Here is a 17,500-nt window from a genome sequence, read left to right on the forward strand (position 1 = left end):
TTTAATTTAGCTGACGCTTTTATCCAAAGCGAATTGCAATTACCAATTACAGGGACATTCTCCCTGGAGTAACCAAGGGCTAGGTTCCTTACTCAAGGGCACACTAGTGGTGGTGTTCCAGGCGGGATTTGAACTCACAACCTTCCGATCTTCACCCCACCTCACTATACAGACAAGAGCATAGTATTAATGTTCTCATCTGTTACTCAGCAGATAAACTCAGGGTTCCCTACTATGTAAACCAACTAATGTTTTTAGATCTACAATTCACCAGCTAATGCTTAAAGTTAACGTGTTAACATGATAACATGATAGGACACTACTGATGAATCTGAGTAAAACACGTCACATAACAGCTATTATTTTACCATTGGTGTTTATTTTTAAAATCACTAAATTTTTTCCACTTGAGGATAACAAGGGAGTAACAGGAGGCTCAATTAAGATTAGGTTTGGTGATTTGCTTTTTAACTCATTTTACATAGCATGCTGGCAGCAAAATGCGAGATAGCATTGGAGATGATGTTTTCTGATCACGCTCTGTCTGCTGTTGCCACCCCCTCATTGTGGGTTTCAAATCTAAGAGCTGAATTATTTTACAAATTGATGTTGAGAGTCGGATTTACTTATTTTCAGCTGAATTAAATAAGTCCAGAAAAAAGTCCAGGAAAACTGCACCTGCAGCACTCTTCAAACGACAAACGGCTATGAAGTATGTGTTATCAGTGAGCCATGTCTTTTCACAGGTCACTCTGCTCTGTTACTGCAGAGTTTTTACTTGGTTCAAAGTCTTGGTCTTAGGCTACTTTTTGTCCCTTTCTCTCCTTATGCTGTATTTATGCCTCTCCTTCAGTGGATGTCACATTCTCATTTCCTCTCGTCTGCCCATCTCATTTCCCCGTCTCTCTTTATTCAGTTGTTTTCTTCAAACTTTCTCTTTGCCTATCTTCCTCTCAGCCTCCACTCGAAGTCCTGTACAAGCCTCCAAACAGACTAACAGTCATGCAGCTCTCCTATCTCAATATAATGAGATTGGGAGCGCCCAAATTGAAAGAAGCCATTTTCTACAGCTGTCAACTTATTATCGGGAGGGGACCGACTCATTCGCTCAGGGAGTGGAGGAGAGAGGAGGTGTTGGAGTGATGGAAGAGAGAAGGTTTGAAGTGAGAAGTCAAGGGGGGAGGGGGCTCAGGGGTGAGCAGTTTTACATTTTGAAACATTTTTTCCTTCTCTTTGTTAGGTTATTTCAGTTTGGTCACTAGTGGAGCCTTGAAGTCCAATTATTTTATTAGTGTGAATGCTGTTTACAGCATTCCACTATAGTTCTTCTTTTCTTTATTCTTCTTCTTCTTGAAATATTCAGCTTTTTAAACTCTTTTTTAAAAATGCAACTCAATAGAGTGCCACAGTGACGCATCCTAAAACCCGGAAGTAAGTTAGCATTTTACCGCTTCCGGTTCCTTCGACAAAAACCAATGCAATTTCTCCATAGGATTTTGGAAAATAGCTCGAAATAAGGTCTGTGGTTGACACAAATTAAATCTATCGATCATAAAGATTTATGATTTGAAAATGATAAAGGTTTGATCTCAAAAACAGAGTGGAGGAGAGCTTGAAATTCGCCCCAATTTCTTTTTTAAAACTGCCATAACTCCCAAACCCTACACTCCTTGGACACCATTTTTCATGAAAAACGTAGGAAAACCTCTCCTATGTTGAAAAAAAAATAATAATAAAGGAAATTTAGCAAAATGCCTCTTGAGGGCATGAAGTGACAAAAACGTTCAACATGTCTCCATTAAGGCCCATTGTAAATTCAGCCTGATTTTTCCACAGAGCACCAGCCGTAGACCTTTAGTTAATTTGCCAAAAAAGCCACATGATTGAACCAAAAGTACAGAAAAAACAGAATGAGACGCTCCTTAGGGTCCTGAGATGCTCCACGTGTTGACATTTCACCGATAGCTGCTACGGATCTTCAACAAAACGTTCAAATGTAAGAGGTTTATCTCTCATTCAGATAAATGGAAAGGCTCTCCTCTCACATATCACTGCACATCACCATGGAAACCTTTGATCTCTGGGCTCACACACAGGTGTTATGATTAGGTGCTCAGGACAGAAACAAGCAAGTCTCAGCCTATTCTTTTCTGTCTGATGGAGACTTCATACTGACTTCAACATGTTCCACATAATTATTTTATACATTATTGGTGACATATGGTTTTAGTCAAAAAGTTTGCAGTTAAAATATTCTGCTGATTTCCCAAGCCTTTTTACTTTCTTTTCTCTTCTTACTACACATTCATTCACTACTACTTACATTTAATATATAACTCCTTCAGCCTACTTTCAGCTACAGAAACCATTCAACTATTAAATGATTCAGCTATTTCAGGACATTGAGGCTTTACATTTTGTTTTTATACCTTTTTTAAACCTTTTCTTTTAAATATTAAGCTTCTTCACTATTTTTCCTACTCTTCCAGTTTAACATTTCACTTTCAAGTTTTCTACAAAGTCATTGCAATGCATTTGAGCTGTAACAATTTTGATTCAAATCATTTCACTTGTCTACATTTCTCCGCTAAGTTCAGCAACACACTTACTTGCTTTTTGTAGCTGCTTTTAGCTACAGAGACCATTCAAATACAAATATTCAACTTTTCTGCATTTTCAGCTAAATTCAGCAACAAATGTACACAGTTTACAGCATTCACACACATTTTCAGCAGGAAATGCATGTTCTAGTTCATTGTGTTCCTCTTAATATTCAAAATCCAGCATGAAGAGCTTTGTGGACATGAGTGTTCATTCTCCCTCCGCACAACTATTTACTGCTTTAAAATTCAGGTATATATAGGTGTTGCTTTTATCCGCAGTGCCTTGTAATGGGTGAGCAGTATCTAACTGGCTGTTACGATGTATCCTCGACAGGCATCCATTATGCGCTTTGTCATTCCTATACAACAAGGGAGGTCAATGGAACTGCACTTGAGCAAAGTGAAAAGAGCTAAGGAAAAGGTCTGATGACGCACTTCCAACTTAACAATAAAACTCAAAAAAATGATATAGCCGAATGCAGGCAGTAAGATGCACAGAAACATCTGAAGCATAAGACCAACACTAAAAGATTTAAGCACAGCACATATTGACGCCCCAAACAAAATCCTTTAATTGCCACTTGTCCAGTAATGGCCCGCAAGGTTGTAGAATTTGTTTAGGAGATAGAATTTGTCCTCATTTTCAATCAGGACGGTCAGCTTTAATCAAGTCCAGTCAATACTTTTGTTTGAGAGGCTTGTTAAAAAGACATCTTTTTAAACAAGATCACTCTGCTCAAAGATGATTATGTGCTCTGTTTGTATGTTTTTACAGAGCGCTTCAGTTTGCTGTTGTGACAGATTTCATTAGAAACCTAAGCCGAGGAGGCTTTGGTTGTTTTTTTCCCTGTTAACGATATCCCAAAAACAACTTCAGTTAAATTTGTTCCAAATGTAAGGCTTGGGCCCAGGGACGGGTTAGATTTCATGCAGATAACAGTAACACACAATCAGTTTCTTTGAACCATTTTGTGCCTGTAAAAGAAAACTATTTTCCTCATTTCTAATATTATAAACGATCCATCAGTATAAATCTTCAATTTTAAATGATGGCAAAACTGATTTTTACAGCAACGCATTTAATTAAATCATGAAAAACTGTTATTAAACTATTTTGATCACGTCCACCATTCAATTTAATTTCTGGTGGTAGAGATTGGAAAAAGCACTTTGTGGATCCACTGAGCTTTGTGAAGTTTCATAAACGTCGACAAGTGATGTCAATTGAGTCAGCATCTGTTGGGGCTGAATGCTACAGGTTTGGAAAATGTTCTGGGGTTTGGAACTAGAAAGAAGTAAGACTCCCAGACCTCGACGCCTGATCCTCATTCCTGCGGGATGAGCAAGGCTACCATAACACAATAAAATGTACAACTGAACTGTCAGCAATCAAGTTTATTTGTGGGTAGTTTAGGCACAGGGTTTGGACAGGGAAGAAGAACAAAATGCGACGATATCTTTGGTTCTGCTGTTTCATTTGGACCTTTTCCTATTTTTAAACTGTCCATTGAGAGTCTGACAATCGGCTGCAGTGTTTTTGTGAGGTTGTCCCAGCACGGTAGTTCTATGCATGCATGTGTGTGTGTGTGTGTAGTCGTAGTTTTGTGTGTCGTGTTTGTACCTTCTGTACAGCAGAGTGACCTTGATTCTGCACTCAGCAGGAAGACACTAGAGAGGAGTGATTAACAGGAAAGAGACAAAGAGATGAAGAGAAGTGCGAAGAAGGAGGAACATTTACAAAAAAAGTGTAGCAAGACATGAACAGAGTGTGAAAGTTAAACATGCAACAACAACTAAACAGACCGAGAGAGTGAAGGAAAGATTTAGAGAAATACTGTGAAGAGAGCGGAAGTAATGTGGAGTGGAGGAGTGACTCACCACACATCTATTGTTTTTTTTCTGCTTCTCCCTACAGGCAATCTGGAGGTGCAGTCATCAAGAACAGGTAAGAGGGGAGGAAGAGAAATGAGAGGGAGGATGGGGGGGGGCTGGAGTTGAGGGAGGGAGGAAAAAAGACAAGAATATTACACTGAATATTAATCAGACTCTCACTTGTACAGGTGAGAAGACACAGTCCTTGCATTGTCATCGGTGAAGAATGTGTTACTGTACTGCATGTGTGTGTGTGTGTGTGTGTGTGTGTGTGTGTGTGTGTGTGTGTGTGTGTGTGTGTGTGTGTGTGTGTGTGTGTGTGTGTGACTGTGTGGGGTTTTAACAGTGTGTCAGCTCATCTGCTGTGACCCAGGTTAATAGGACTGCACCATCACGCACGCACACTCAATCACACACACACACACACACACACACACACACACACACACACACACACACACACACACACACACACACACACACACACACACACACACACACACACACACACACACACACACACACACACACACACACACACACACACACACACACACACACAGCAAAACGACCCACGACTGACCGCTCAATGCCCCTTTTGACTTACACACATGCACGTACCCCAGGAGGCAACCTCTGACTCTGTAAAGTGAAGCGAATGCGGAGGTGAATGAATCGTAGGTTCTTTCTAATGGTCAACAGGGGGAAACTCCACTGGAAAAAATAAGTCTATGAGAAAAGCCTCACTTCTCACTTGATTTATTACCGTAGAAAACATTTGACAAATACATTTATCGGCCCACTCGCTACTTTCAAGTCCTCTTAAGTACAGCATGATGTTAATTCACTAAATGATAGTCCCATTCAGAGTAAAATAGATGAACATGATATGACTTGGGGTGTGGTTACCTTGTGATTGACACGCCTCCAGATGGAGTTGTCTGTGTTATTGTTTCAGAACTTTAACCCTTGCTGTCTGGCATTATAACTTTAACTTCATTCAAACTATGTTTTCAGTTTATAAAAGTATAATTGTAGCATTTTAGCACTTCCTTCTTGTATCACTTCTGATTCAAAAAATAAATAAATGGCAACAGCCAAACTATGATGAAGATAGTGACACTGAACTCGAGGCTTCAAACCATAGTCTAAATAAAACACAAGCATGCCTTGCTGTTGGCATCCTGTTGTATTCCCTCTTTGTTATTCACCTTTGCTACTTTTACTATCTCTGTCTATCCCTCTGCTATTCTCCCTTCACCTCCCCTTCCCCTGTTTCCTCTCTCAGTCTTGGTGAGGAGTTTTATAAGGAGGCCATTGAACACTGTCGCAGCTACAATGCCCGTCTGTGCGCCGAGCGCTCGATGCGTCTCCCCTTCCTGGACTCCCAGACCGGCGTGGCCCAGAGCAACTGCTACATCTGGATGGAGAAGAATCACCGTGGACCAGGTGGGTGTCTCTTTGTGTGTGAGGCTGTGAAGTGTGTTCTTCATATCTTGTCAGAATAAAGTGGCATTTGTTGCTCGCTGAGGCTCTTCATAGCCCTCGTCTTTGTTGGTGTGTTGTGTTCACCAGCTGTTGTGCCACACACATTATTTTTTCTGCTGTTTGTCCCGCGGCTGACTTCCTTCCTCTGCTCTGCTTGTTTCTGTCTAGTTTTACCTCCTCTCCCCTTTCCCTCATTTCCTCTCCCTCTTTTCCAGGCCTCTTACCTACTTCAACTTTTTTTTACTTTCCCCAACGGGTGTTTCCTCATCGCTTTTTCTTTCTCTGTAACATCAGTGTGTTTTGGCATGGAATCAGACACCCCTGTAGGCAATGATACGCCGCTGGCATCAACTATTCCAGAGAGAATGCAGAGTGTGTGTGTGTGTGTGTGTGTGTGTGTGTGTGTGTGTGTGTGTGTGTGTGTGTGTGTGTGTGTGTGTGTGTGTGTGTGTGTGTGCGTGTATGCGCACTTGTGCAAAAGCTTTTTCACGAATTTAGTTTGTAGTTTTTGCCTGGTGTCTGTCATTACAAATACTTTTGTGTGTTACTTCATTCGTTTTCATCTTTAATATTTTGTATGTTCTAAAAAATGAAGTTTTGTTGATTTTTTTAAATAGCTGAGTATTCTCCAAAACCATCAAAAAATTGCTTGTACTTAAAAACACAATCACACATTTTTGTTATGAAAACATTTACAGCACCATAACAGACAATCTTTTGCACCGCAGCCATGAGAGTCCAGACTTAAAGCAATCAACAACTATTAGATATATTAAGGTAAAATGTTGTCCAATTTTGATTTGCACTGACTAAAATGTCTGGACAACTATTAGATGCACTTCATTGTTATTAGTTTCAGAATGGTTCCTCTGAGGATAAATTGTGATAACATTGGTGAATAAATACCTGAAAACTACTAACTCTGTTAGCATTAGGCTCAAAGCTATTCTGTGCCTTAAGTAGATGCACTTGAGGCTAATAATAGCACACCTAACTGTCTATATTTAATTTTGTTCATGCATGAATTAATGTATTAAATATAGACAGTTAGGTGTGCTAAATTACTGTCATGTGTGTTCCTTTGTGTTTCAGGTCACGCTCCAGGTCAGTTGTATACATATCCCGCTCGCTGCTGGCGCAAGAAGAGACGGCTAAACATCCTGGAGGACCCGCGGCTCGTACCGATCGAGTTCAAGATCGGTAATTAAAGATTTTGATATATGTGTATTTTTAAGATCTGTGTATACACCAGGTCCATTTTGCAGATTGTACAATTGTTCTGGAAAACTCAGCATTTGTTCCACATTTTCTGTCAGTATTCCAAACAGTATGCTGTATATTCCGTATCCTATTATTGAAGTTATATTTTTTCAGAAACTTTCAGTAATTTGGTGCTAATTGTAAACCTGGGGATTGGTCTTGTTTATTTAAAGTTGGATTTAAACTAAAGTTCTTAGGATTTGAGCAATGTTTGGCTGCAAACCATGATTTCATAAGAACTAGAGAGAAGAGAGGTTTGGTTTAGATTTATTTTGCTCCTCTAATTTCAAGAAGACCGAATATGTCACAAACTTCCCTTTACGACCACATTTAGCACTTAATAGTGTTTGCTATGTCTATAAAATAACGTTTTATGTGTAGTCATAATTTCTAGTTAAACTCAAATTAAATGATCATATGTTGCTTATTTACTGACACTCAGGTTTTTATATAAATAGACACCATCTATGAATGAAGTTGACACTTTGCACGTGCAAAACCCAGTGATATTTGAGACAAATGAGAGAGACTCAGCCAGGGGCGGACTGGGACTAAACATCTGCCCGGGCCCACTTCGGTACTGCTAATAAGGGGAGGGGGGGGGGGGGTGCTAGTGACTTATCCGACCGGCCCACTTCGGTACCGGCCCAGAATTCGTCCCGAACGTCCCGATGGCCAGTCCGCCACCGGACTCAGCATCTGTACACTGCCGAAGCTGAAGTCGTTGTGCCATCACAAACTAGACGAATTCTGTTTCCTCGGGGCACTGTCAGCTCAACTGAGCATGTCAGCATGAATGTGAGATCTCTGCTATTTTCTGATTGTAATTGTCTCATCCTCCAGACTACGAGGCTTCTCTAAAGAAGGAGGGGGGTATACCAGATGGTCCCGTGTTGGAGTCGCTGCTCGCCGGGGAAACCCTGGACAAGAAGGTAGAAACCAAGGAAGAAGAGCCAATGAGCGAGTGTCAGGTGAGACTCTCGTTTCTCTTTCTTCCCTCTCTCACCTTCTCTCTTCCTCTCCTCTGTACTTTGTTGTTCTTTGTCTTGTTCTTATGTCAGTCTGTGTCTCCAACTATCTGTCTGTTTTACCCTCTGTGTTGATGTCTGTCTGCCTTTGTCTCTTTTGGAGAGTGTGTTTGGCGGTGACACAGGCTCCCGCGGCTCTGACAACTCCCTCATGGCACAGTGTGTGTGTGCCTGAATGCTATTGTGTTGCACTGCAGTCCATTTTGGGGTTTTACCAGGATTTCGTTTAAGTATTTTACAGACAAACAGCTATTGTGCGGATTTTTTGTCAATCTATCTCTTTGCGCTTTTGGGTAACTTCTGATCAAAAAGTTCACTCTGGCAGAACTATTTCACTAGTCTGAGGCAGTTTCTCTTCAGATGGACAGCTAATCAATCAGCAGTTGAGTGAATGGCCCTGAAAGTGGGCCTATGAGAGATTGAGAAGTCTTAAGGGCCTTAAATCCACGGCTCCAGCGCAGCTTGGGGCTTTCCTAGGCAGGCATTACTTCCATGCTTCCCAATCATAGCTCCATGTGCGCCCTTAACTCTCCCCTTACTACTTTTGACTCAGTTTCACAGATGATATTGTTATGTATTCTGTTCTCTTTGCAATAAGCACAATTGCTTGATGTTACGTTTATTCCTCATAAGGATAGTAGATGGCCGTGGTCTGTTCCATAAATAAGATTTACAGTGTTGCAGTATGGGATTCAGTGGTTTTACATATTGACCAACATTAGGGATTAAAAATCAGGGTATCTTGGCTCTTGTTGCGTAATTATTTTTCTTAATGAACCTCTTGTGAGTCCCTCCACTTTTTAAAGTGCGATACTAAAGTGCACTGTGTACCCTTTTAATTAAAGAAGTCTTAAAATTAATCGTTTATTGCAATGAAATGGTGACACATTTGGCTATATTTAGTGGTAATCGTTAATGGTTACGGTTGTTTCCTGCGCAGGCATTATGAGAATACTTTCAAAATCAGCTGGAAGTGTGCAATTTCCTGCAATTTCACGACCACCCATGGTTCAATGTGGAGCAGAGCAGAAGCAAGAGGGGAAAGGCAAAAAAAGAAAGGAAAAGTTAAGGTAAAAAAGTAAAGTAAAATAACTAAACTCTCTGACAGTCCATCTCTCTCTCTCTCTCTCTCTCTCTCTCTCTCTCTCTCTCTCTCTCTCTCTCTCTCTCTCTCTCTCTCTCTCTCTCTCTCTCTCTCTGCATCTCATTTGTAGAAGCTGCTGGTCGGGGATTTCCCTCATGATTTGGAGGTGGATGAGATGGAGGAAGACGTTCCTAAACGCAAGAACCGTACCAAAGCACGGGTGAGAAATGAATGACAATTCATGATTATTCTCTACTTTTCCTGCTCAATTAATACTGAATATTCAAGCCATAAAACAATTTGTTTTGGTGTCGTTGTAGAAAAAGTGAAGCTAGGGAAACACAAGTCAGTCTCCAGCAAAAGCTCAAAGTCTTGCCTGTCCGACACAGAGAATAAAGACTTTTTATTTCTATTACACTGGAAAAAGTTCCTCTTAATTAGACTACTATTGAATCTGCTGTATTTGCACAAGCATAGTAGAAGACGCCTGTGTTTCTGTGTCAAATGAATATTAAAAGGATTACATTAAAACTAACATTCCAATATTAACATAAATACATTTGACTAAATTCATCTTCAGAAATTAGCATTTTGTTCTCAGTACTGGTCTTTGATGGTTATGATTTAATTAATTGTATCTCATATTGAGTTTGACTTTGCTTTATTCCTGACTGAAGAAGAAAATGTCACAAACCACGAGTTTTTACAGAGAATAAATGCAATTGGATCCAGAGATGTAATCATGCTGAGACAATCGTTTTTTTTTACAACTTTGATTAGATCAGACAGGTTCTTTTCCCACTCTTTTTGGGCGTCATATGGGAAGATAATCAAGTGTTAACAATGTATTCTGAAAATCATTACACACACACATGCTCACACACAGACACCAGGGTTGCTAATTGGAGCTGTTGCTCCCCTGCTAGGTGTCATCAGCCCCCTCCTGCTGGAAGTGGAGCTTTACACTGAGAACAGATGATTAGAATACAAATGTGTACGTGTGTGTGTGTGTGTGTGTGTGTGTGTGTGTGTGTGTGTGTGTGTGTGTGTGTGTGTGTGTGTGTGTGTGTGTGTGTGTGTGTGTGTGTGTGTGTGTGTGTGTGTGTGTGTGTGTGTGTGTGTGTGTGTGTGTGTGTGTGTGTGTGTGTGTGTGTGTGTGTGTGTGTGTGTGTGTGTAGAAATTTGAAGCACGTAATGTGCTGTTACGCTCTTTTTTACTCTGTGTGGAACTGTGGAAGTTCAAACTTTTTGTTTTCAATCCAATGTGTGATTCTGCATGTGTTTTTCTGAGTTTTTATAAATGTGTGTGTGTTTGTGTGTGTGGTTTCTGCAGGCCTGCGGTGTCGGGGGAATGAGGAAGAGACAAGAGCCGGCTGCCATTGAAGATAGAGACAAGCCTTACGTCTGTGACAGTGAGCGTTACAACTTTATTTCTTTATTGTTTCTTCACTGCTTTTCCTTAGACAGACTTACACAGACAGACAACTAATTGTATATACTGTGTGTGTGTGTGTGTGTCTGTCTGTGTGTGTTAAAGTCTGTGGAAAGCGCTATAAAAATCGCCCAGGGCTGAGTTACCATTATACTCACACACACCTGGCAGATGAGGAGGGCGAAGAAGACTCGGAGCGACACACACTACCCTTCCAGCGCAAGAACAACCACAAGCGTAAGTCTGTCAAATATCCAATATTTACTTTATGTGTGCTTTGGTTACAGCAGTTTCAAAGTCATTCCAACATATCGTACAAAGAAAGGTTGGGTTTATCGATTACTGACCAAAACACAATCTTATGAAGGACAAATGCATCCTTTTGTCATTCAAATAAGTGCTAAAAAATGAACTAAACACTCAGTCAAAAGAAAACACTGGAAAAAAAAAAACAGAAGCTAAGAAATGTACTACTGTGGATGGGGGCAGCGGCAACACATATTTTGAACACCTACAAAAGGCCCAAATACAATAATAAATACTGCATTATTACAGCCTAACCTTGCCGTTAGACTGCCCTTTCCGTTAGCGAACTAAGGCCATTAACAATGCTGCCTTTTAAAGCCACTGGACAGTAATTTCACCTTGTTAGGGTTGCTAGTCTCTCGCATGATTTGTTTGTGTTATTCTATGACTTTGGTGATTACAAACTAAATCTTTAAAAAACTAACAAAAGTCACGCAATGAGATAACAAATTGAGGCAGCAGGGACCGGCAAATCCCGATTTAACTGAGGTATCTGTTTTTGTCAAAGGTGTCTGTGAAGAAAGCATAGATAAAGGCTTCCCTTTGGAGAGAAACGTCTAAATCTAAATCTAAAATCTAAAATCAATTTAAACTGATATTTAATGATTTTAGTTGAGACTTTTCTTTTAGGTGACTAAAAATATGTTTTGCTGCTGCCCAGTCCAAAACCGTATTCTTTTCTGTTTCTTCTTACTGAGGACTTTCTTCGATAGGTACTACACTGTCTATGGCAAATAACATTATACAACCCCCCTCTAAAAAAAAAAACCTTCCCTTTAATAATCAGAATATTATCAGGAACTATTGATCGTCCTGGAGTCCTCCTGCATTATAGACGGATACAGTGCTGACTGGGCCTATTCCAAAGTGTGTACTTGTGTGGATAAAAGATACGATTTCTCCCAGTGGAGTGCTGAGTTTAGCTGACTTCTTCAGCTCTCACTTACTCCCTTTTCAGCCTGACGCAGTGATGCAGGTTAAAACTCTGCTCAAAATGGGTCAACAAGATCTATCACACTTTCAAACATAACTCTTGACCTGTGGTAAACAATGATCAAATGCCGGCTTTGGTCAACAGTCTAAAAAACGAAAAACGAGTGATAAAAAGTAATTAGTTAATTTCCTAATGCAATTTTGTGTATTTCTATTGATTCGGCAATGTGTTTATGCAGATACAGTTGCATGAGGAAGTGACAGAGTCAACAAGAATCAACCCTAATATTAATGTGGACAAACAAGGCTTAAACAAGCATCTTATGATTCCTGTATTCAAATTTGTTTTACTAATTTAGACACTAATTGTCACACTTCTGCTTTTTGATCCATGTTGATAGTTAGAATATGCCCTAAGGCTAAGCCCAAGGGTAATTTTATATTCTATATAGAGTATTTTTATTTGAACAATGTTGCATTTAACCTTTCGCTCTAAGGGCTGCTGTAGCCCAGAGCTAAAGTCACTGTCAGACCTCGGTTGTTAAACTAACAGGAACAAATATAGACCACAGGTATTCAACAGGGGGTCCTCAGAATTACTGCAGCTGGGCACCATATGTTTGTTGGATAATGAAAACAATATTATTATTTAATTTTGTAAGTAGGCTATTGTTGCATCATAAAAAAAAAACTAAAAAGACCCGCTTGCCATTATTGTAGACCCATTTAAATATGCTACTCAATTGCAAAGATTCCTTATTTAAACATTAGCATTGATAATAATACAAAGAAAGGGTTAAAAATAGATTTACGTGTTGTAGAAGAACAGGTGATGGCGTCAAACATACTGTATAGTAAAATACTAAATGTAAAGGGACCAGTCAGAACACTTTTACAAATTAGACAGTTTCACCATCTGCTGCAAAGACACATCATCTCAATGAGGGAAAAAAAAGCTCTTCAATCAAAACTCATCGGCTATAAATAACTCAGAGAAAAAATACCAGTCACACACTCTGGGAAATTACCATCACACTCTTCTACTGTATGTACCTTTCAACTTACAGCTCACAGTATGGCTGCTGCTATCAACGGCTTAATGACTGCCCATTAATGCACTGGCTCAGAATATCATGTGGTAGTAATGAATACCCATGGTATTATTGCTAATGTCTTTTTTTCAGACGGGGCAGGCATTTGCATAAAGGCAGGGGCACAGATGCTTCTGGAATGGAGTGGCACTTCATATCTTAATACCATTAAACTATTCATAAGCAATGCTAGCATTAGCTTTATGAAAGGCAACATTGGCTTGGTCCAGACTGGAATAGCTATAACATAGATTTTAATTAAATTCTGTACAGCCATTCATTGTCCTCAGAGTATAAGTCCTAATAACTCTGGTGATCCCCTGACTTTCCATTTATTGCCATCATAAAGTTCAAATGTATGGTTTTGAGTTAAATGTCTTCACAACTGTTGGTTTGGCTTTGCTGGATGAACTGGAATACAATTTTGTACAAAAGTTAAACTCCCAAATGTGTTTTTTTTTTTATTCTAAAGGTTACTCGACAAATACTAATAACATGACTGACATTCTGATCAACCTCAGCAGCACTTTCTGTTTATTGCTAATTAGCAGAAGAAAGCATGGCACATCATCTCAACAGCTTCAATCATCGCTCATCAGTTCTAAATCAGCGTCAGCCAATAAACACTCTCGGAAATTACCATGACACTCTACATTTATAATTCAGATGTATACATGTATGCTTCACAGAGTTGCTAGCATAGCGTTTTACCTTTAAAATGGATGTTTACTTAATGCAGTATAGGCACTGTCATGGGGAGTTTCCCATTAGTTTAGCTAATCCTAAGAGCACATTTAGTTTCAATATATTTGTTGTGCGTACTAAATCAAGCCAGGCAGAGAGTAAGGCTATTGAAAATGGGATGTAGCATGTTCAATTTTCATCCAGGAGACATTTTTGTTTGTCTTTTTATGAAAGTGCATCCTTTCTGTAGCGTTAACATGTTTCTGTTCCTTAAACCTAACCACACTGAACAACATCTTCACCTGACTTTAAAGACACTGCAATTGCCGTGTGCAGCTATTGAATAAAGCAGAAAACATTTGCATTCAATGTGATCATCCAACAATGACATTCTCTGTCGATGGGGTTTAAAGGTCCCACAAGGTGCGTTAAGAACACCATCTTCTTTAGAAGGATAGGAACAATCTGCAGAGCTATTATTTCATACAATTTAAACATTTTTAGGTTTAGCTTCGTTTATTGATGATGGCTCCATTCCAATGGGTGCTCCAATAAGCATATATCAACCATGTCTTGGCACTACAAGGAACAATTTAATGGAATGTGTCCACTGTAATTGTTATTACTTACACCTGCGATGGGGAAGTTATTATGACCATCATGAAAAATGTCTCACGTACATCTGGCTAAGGGACATTTACTCCCACTCAATCTTTTGTCACATCATTCCCTCTGGGACTTTTGGCTCTTATTTAATAAGATGAACTGCAGGGCTTAAGAGTTATTGGGTTTTGGCCATCTTCCTAAAGCTGTAAAAGGGCCAACTGCAAAATCTGATTCATTTAAATGGGAGAGCAAAATTGTTCAAAACCGCTTGTGCAGTAAGAAGTATTAAATGGGAGTGTACACTAATCTGCACATAACAGCACTGCGGGCCTCCTGAGAATGCACTTAGCGCTAGGCGGCAAAGGATCTGCTGAATCTATCTAGGGTATCATAAGAAAGCAATAAATGTCAGAGAACAACAAGTAAAGCAAATATTTAGGTTTCTATTGAAGAGGTCATGAATCAAGCCTCAAACCTCCCCTCCTGTCAGTGGCAGCATCCACACTAACCAAATTGCTTCTCGTCCGCGTTTTTTGTGGCTATTTATTTTCACCCTCAGGACCACTTTTCTATCAGTGTGTGGTTTTGGTTTCGTTTTTTCTTCTGTCTGCGTGTTCTGTTCATTTCTGAGCACTTATTTGAAGGACAATACCAAGCATTTATCCTGCAGGAGATTGTGTTTTGGTCAGTAATCGTTAGTAAAATGGCCACAGTTATTCTCCCAAAAAAACAAAAAAATAGCTGTTGACATTTGAAAAGGGAGCGGAGACAATTCATTCACTCCTTTTGTTCTCCAGTCTTAAAACAAGCAATTTGTTCAGAATAGAGTGCAGATAAACACTCAAAACACACATATCCACATTATCTGTGTTTGCTGCACTACAACAATGTCCACACTGCAACTGTGCTGCCTGTCAGTTAATTGGCAGTGTGTGGTTTTAAATTGGACCGTACAATGATAAGTCTAGCCCGGTTTGTGTGTGTGTGTGTGTGTGTGTGTGTGTGTGTGTGTGTGTGTGTGTGTGTGTGTGTGTGTGTGTGTGTGTGTGTGTGTGTGTGTGTGTGTGTGTGTGTGTGTGTGTGTGTGTGTGTGTGTGTGTGTGTGTGTGTGTGTGTATTTGTGTGTCTGTGGCCATGCTGCAGTCTTAGGTCTTTCCAGTGGAGGAGAGCAAGTGAGACAGCATTTGAATCGTTTAATATCCCCCATCACTCCCTCCCAAACAGTCAGTAATCACACACACACACACTCACACATGCACATAAACATGCACACACACACAAACGCGCGCGGACACACACACGCACACACACACACGTACACAGCCCCAGAAAATGCAATCTTCTCTGCTGAAATGAAAAAGGGAGCTTAGCCTTTTGGCTTGGCATGTATGTGTGTGTGTGTATCCACATGCACATGCATTTGCAAGGCACTGTGAGTGTGTTCATATGTGTGAGTGTGCATGAATTAATGTGTGTGTACACCATTAAAGCTTTCCCCAATTTGCTGAGTGTCATGGAGGAGACTCCACTATCCTCCACCCGTTGCCACATATGTAATAATATTAACATAGGGCCCCGGAATGAGAGCAACCCTGCATGCATAATTCATGGTAACTTCTGCCTCAAAAAGCTGTCTAGACGCTATAGTATGTACATATACATCCACAACACAAGTGTGAGCTGAAACCTATCACCCCGACTACGAAACTCCATCTTTCCTGAACCTTATCCAGCTCCCTTCTCTCTCCCTGTTTTTCCATCAGTGTGATAAATGAGAGATTATTCCACCAGGAGATGAGATTTTCCTTCCTTCTCTCTCACTCCGTCCATCTTTCACCACTGCCCTCTTCTGCCTTAGCTCTGCATCCTCAGCTAACCCTCCTCTCCCATCCCTCTCCGCTTCTCTTCTCTCCTGCTTCGCCTCATCAATCATCCAGCTTTGGGTTTCCCTTTAATTTATTTTTTGTTTAGAGTCTGCCCTTCCTCTGATCATCACCAACAGAATCAACCCCCAATACTAAACCTGCCCATATACCCAGAGCCCAGCTGATATACTATTTACTTAAAAAGAGCATTGCCATTAAAATTCATGACTGCGCCACATACTATGTTTTTTTTTACTCTCTTCCAAACAGAAGGTTGGAGGTGGATAGGGAAGGCAGGAGGGAGAGTTGGATATGGGGTGGGGGCTCCTTTGGCATTGATGTGATGGTGGGAGGGATGGGGAGGGAATGAAGAAGAGGAGGAGGAGGAGAAGTGGATGAATAAGGGGGATGTTTACTTTAGAGGTCGGCCCTGCAGTGTCCACCTGAAAATTGGTTTTGTTGGTATGGAGAGAAAAAGAGAAAGAAGAGGTAAGTTGAGGTAAAGGTAAATGAGATAGAAAGAGAGGGAAATAATGAAATAGCAGTGACAAGATAAATAGATTTCAACAAGGACACAAACTGAGAGAAATGCTCTGAATGAATGACAGAAAAAAGAGAAAGAGGGAGAGTGGCAGAGGGAAAGTGAGAGGGGGAATGAAGGGTGGGGGATGTCATTAAATCCCCCCTCTCAAATCAGAACTGAGATTCAGAGGCCACTTTATCTGGACGGACAGACGGTCCTACAGTGTGGAGCAGCAGGGACGCTCCGAGTGTGTGTGCTTGTATGTGTGTGTTAAAAAAATGCCCACAACACACACATGTATGTGCATTTCTTTTGGTGTGTGTGTCTGTTTGTGCCATTGAGCTGTGTGAACGCGCTGTATTGGCAATCATGCCCAACTTTGAGTGTGTATGTGTGTGTGTGTGACATGTAATTGAGCCCTTTGAAGGTCAGCGTCCCTCTGTTCCTACCCACCATTGTTGGTTGTTGTGGTTTGTTTTTTTCCCTCTCCAGTTTTTTGCCTTGTGTCACAAAATGGCCTCCCTGTCCTCCTCCCGCTGTCTGCAGACAGAGTAGTGAAGGACACATTTTGATCAACCAACATCAATATAAAACAACACTGAGAACATAAAATGGCCTCTCCTCCGTTTCTATTGTCACTCCATTCGCGCACCACTGCCTCCAGTTTTCTCCCTCTCTACATCTAATTGTCTTTCTCTTGATTTGAAGCGTGGTAAGATTTCACA

General features: G+C 40.5%; 1 protein-coding gene across 1 annotated transcript in view; it reads left to right on the top strand.

Moving 5' to 3' along the window:
* dpf1 (double PHD fingers 1) overlaps nucleotides 1-17,500 on the top strand; it is a 43,652-nt gene that overhangs the window by 7,601 nt on the left and 18,551 nt on the right. Inside the window, exons 2-8 of the mRNA XM_079677369.1 lie at nucleotides 4,519-4,548; nucleotides 5,764-5,924; nucleotides 7,056-7,163; nucleotides 8,067-8,194; nucleotides 9,466-9,555; nucleotides 10,669-10,747; nucleotides 10,873-11,004. Of these exons, the coding sequence (XP_079533495.1) occupies nucleotides 4,519-4,548; nucleotides 5,764-5,924; nucleotides 7,056-7,163; nucleotides 8,067-8,194; nucleotides 9,466-9,555; nucleotides 10,669-10,747; nucleotides 10,873-11,004 (728 nt within the window). The remainder of the gene's footprint in view (nucleotides 1-4,518; nucleotides 4,549-5,763; nucleotides 5,925-7,055; nucleotides 7,164-8,066; nucleotides 8,195-9,465; nucleotides 9,556-10,668; nucleotides 10,748-10,872; nucleotides 11,005-17,500) is intronic.

This window comes from Notothenia rossii (assembly GCF_949606895.1).
Source record: "Notothenia rossii genome assembly, chromosome: 4".
NCBI lineage: Eukaryota > Metazoa > Chordata > Actinopteri > Perciformes > Nototheniidae > Notothenia > Notothenia rossii.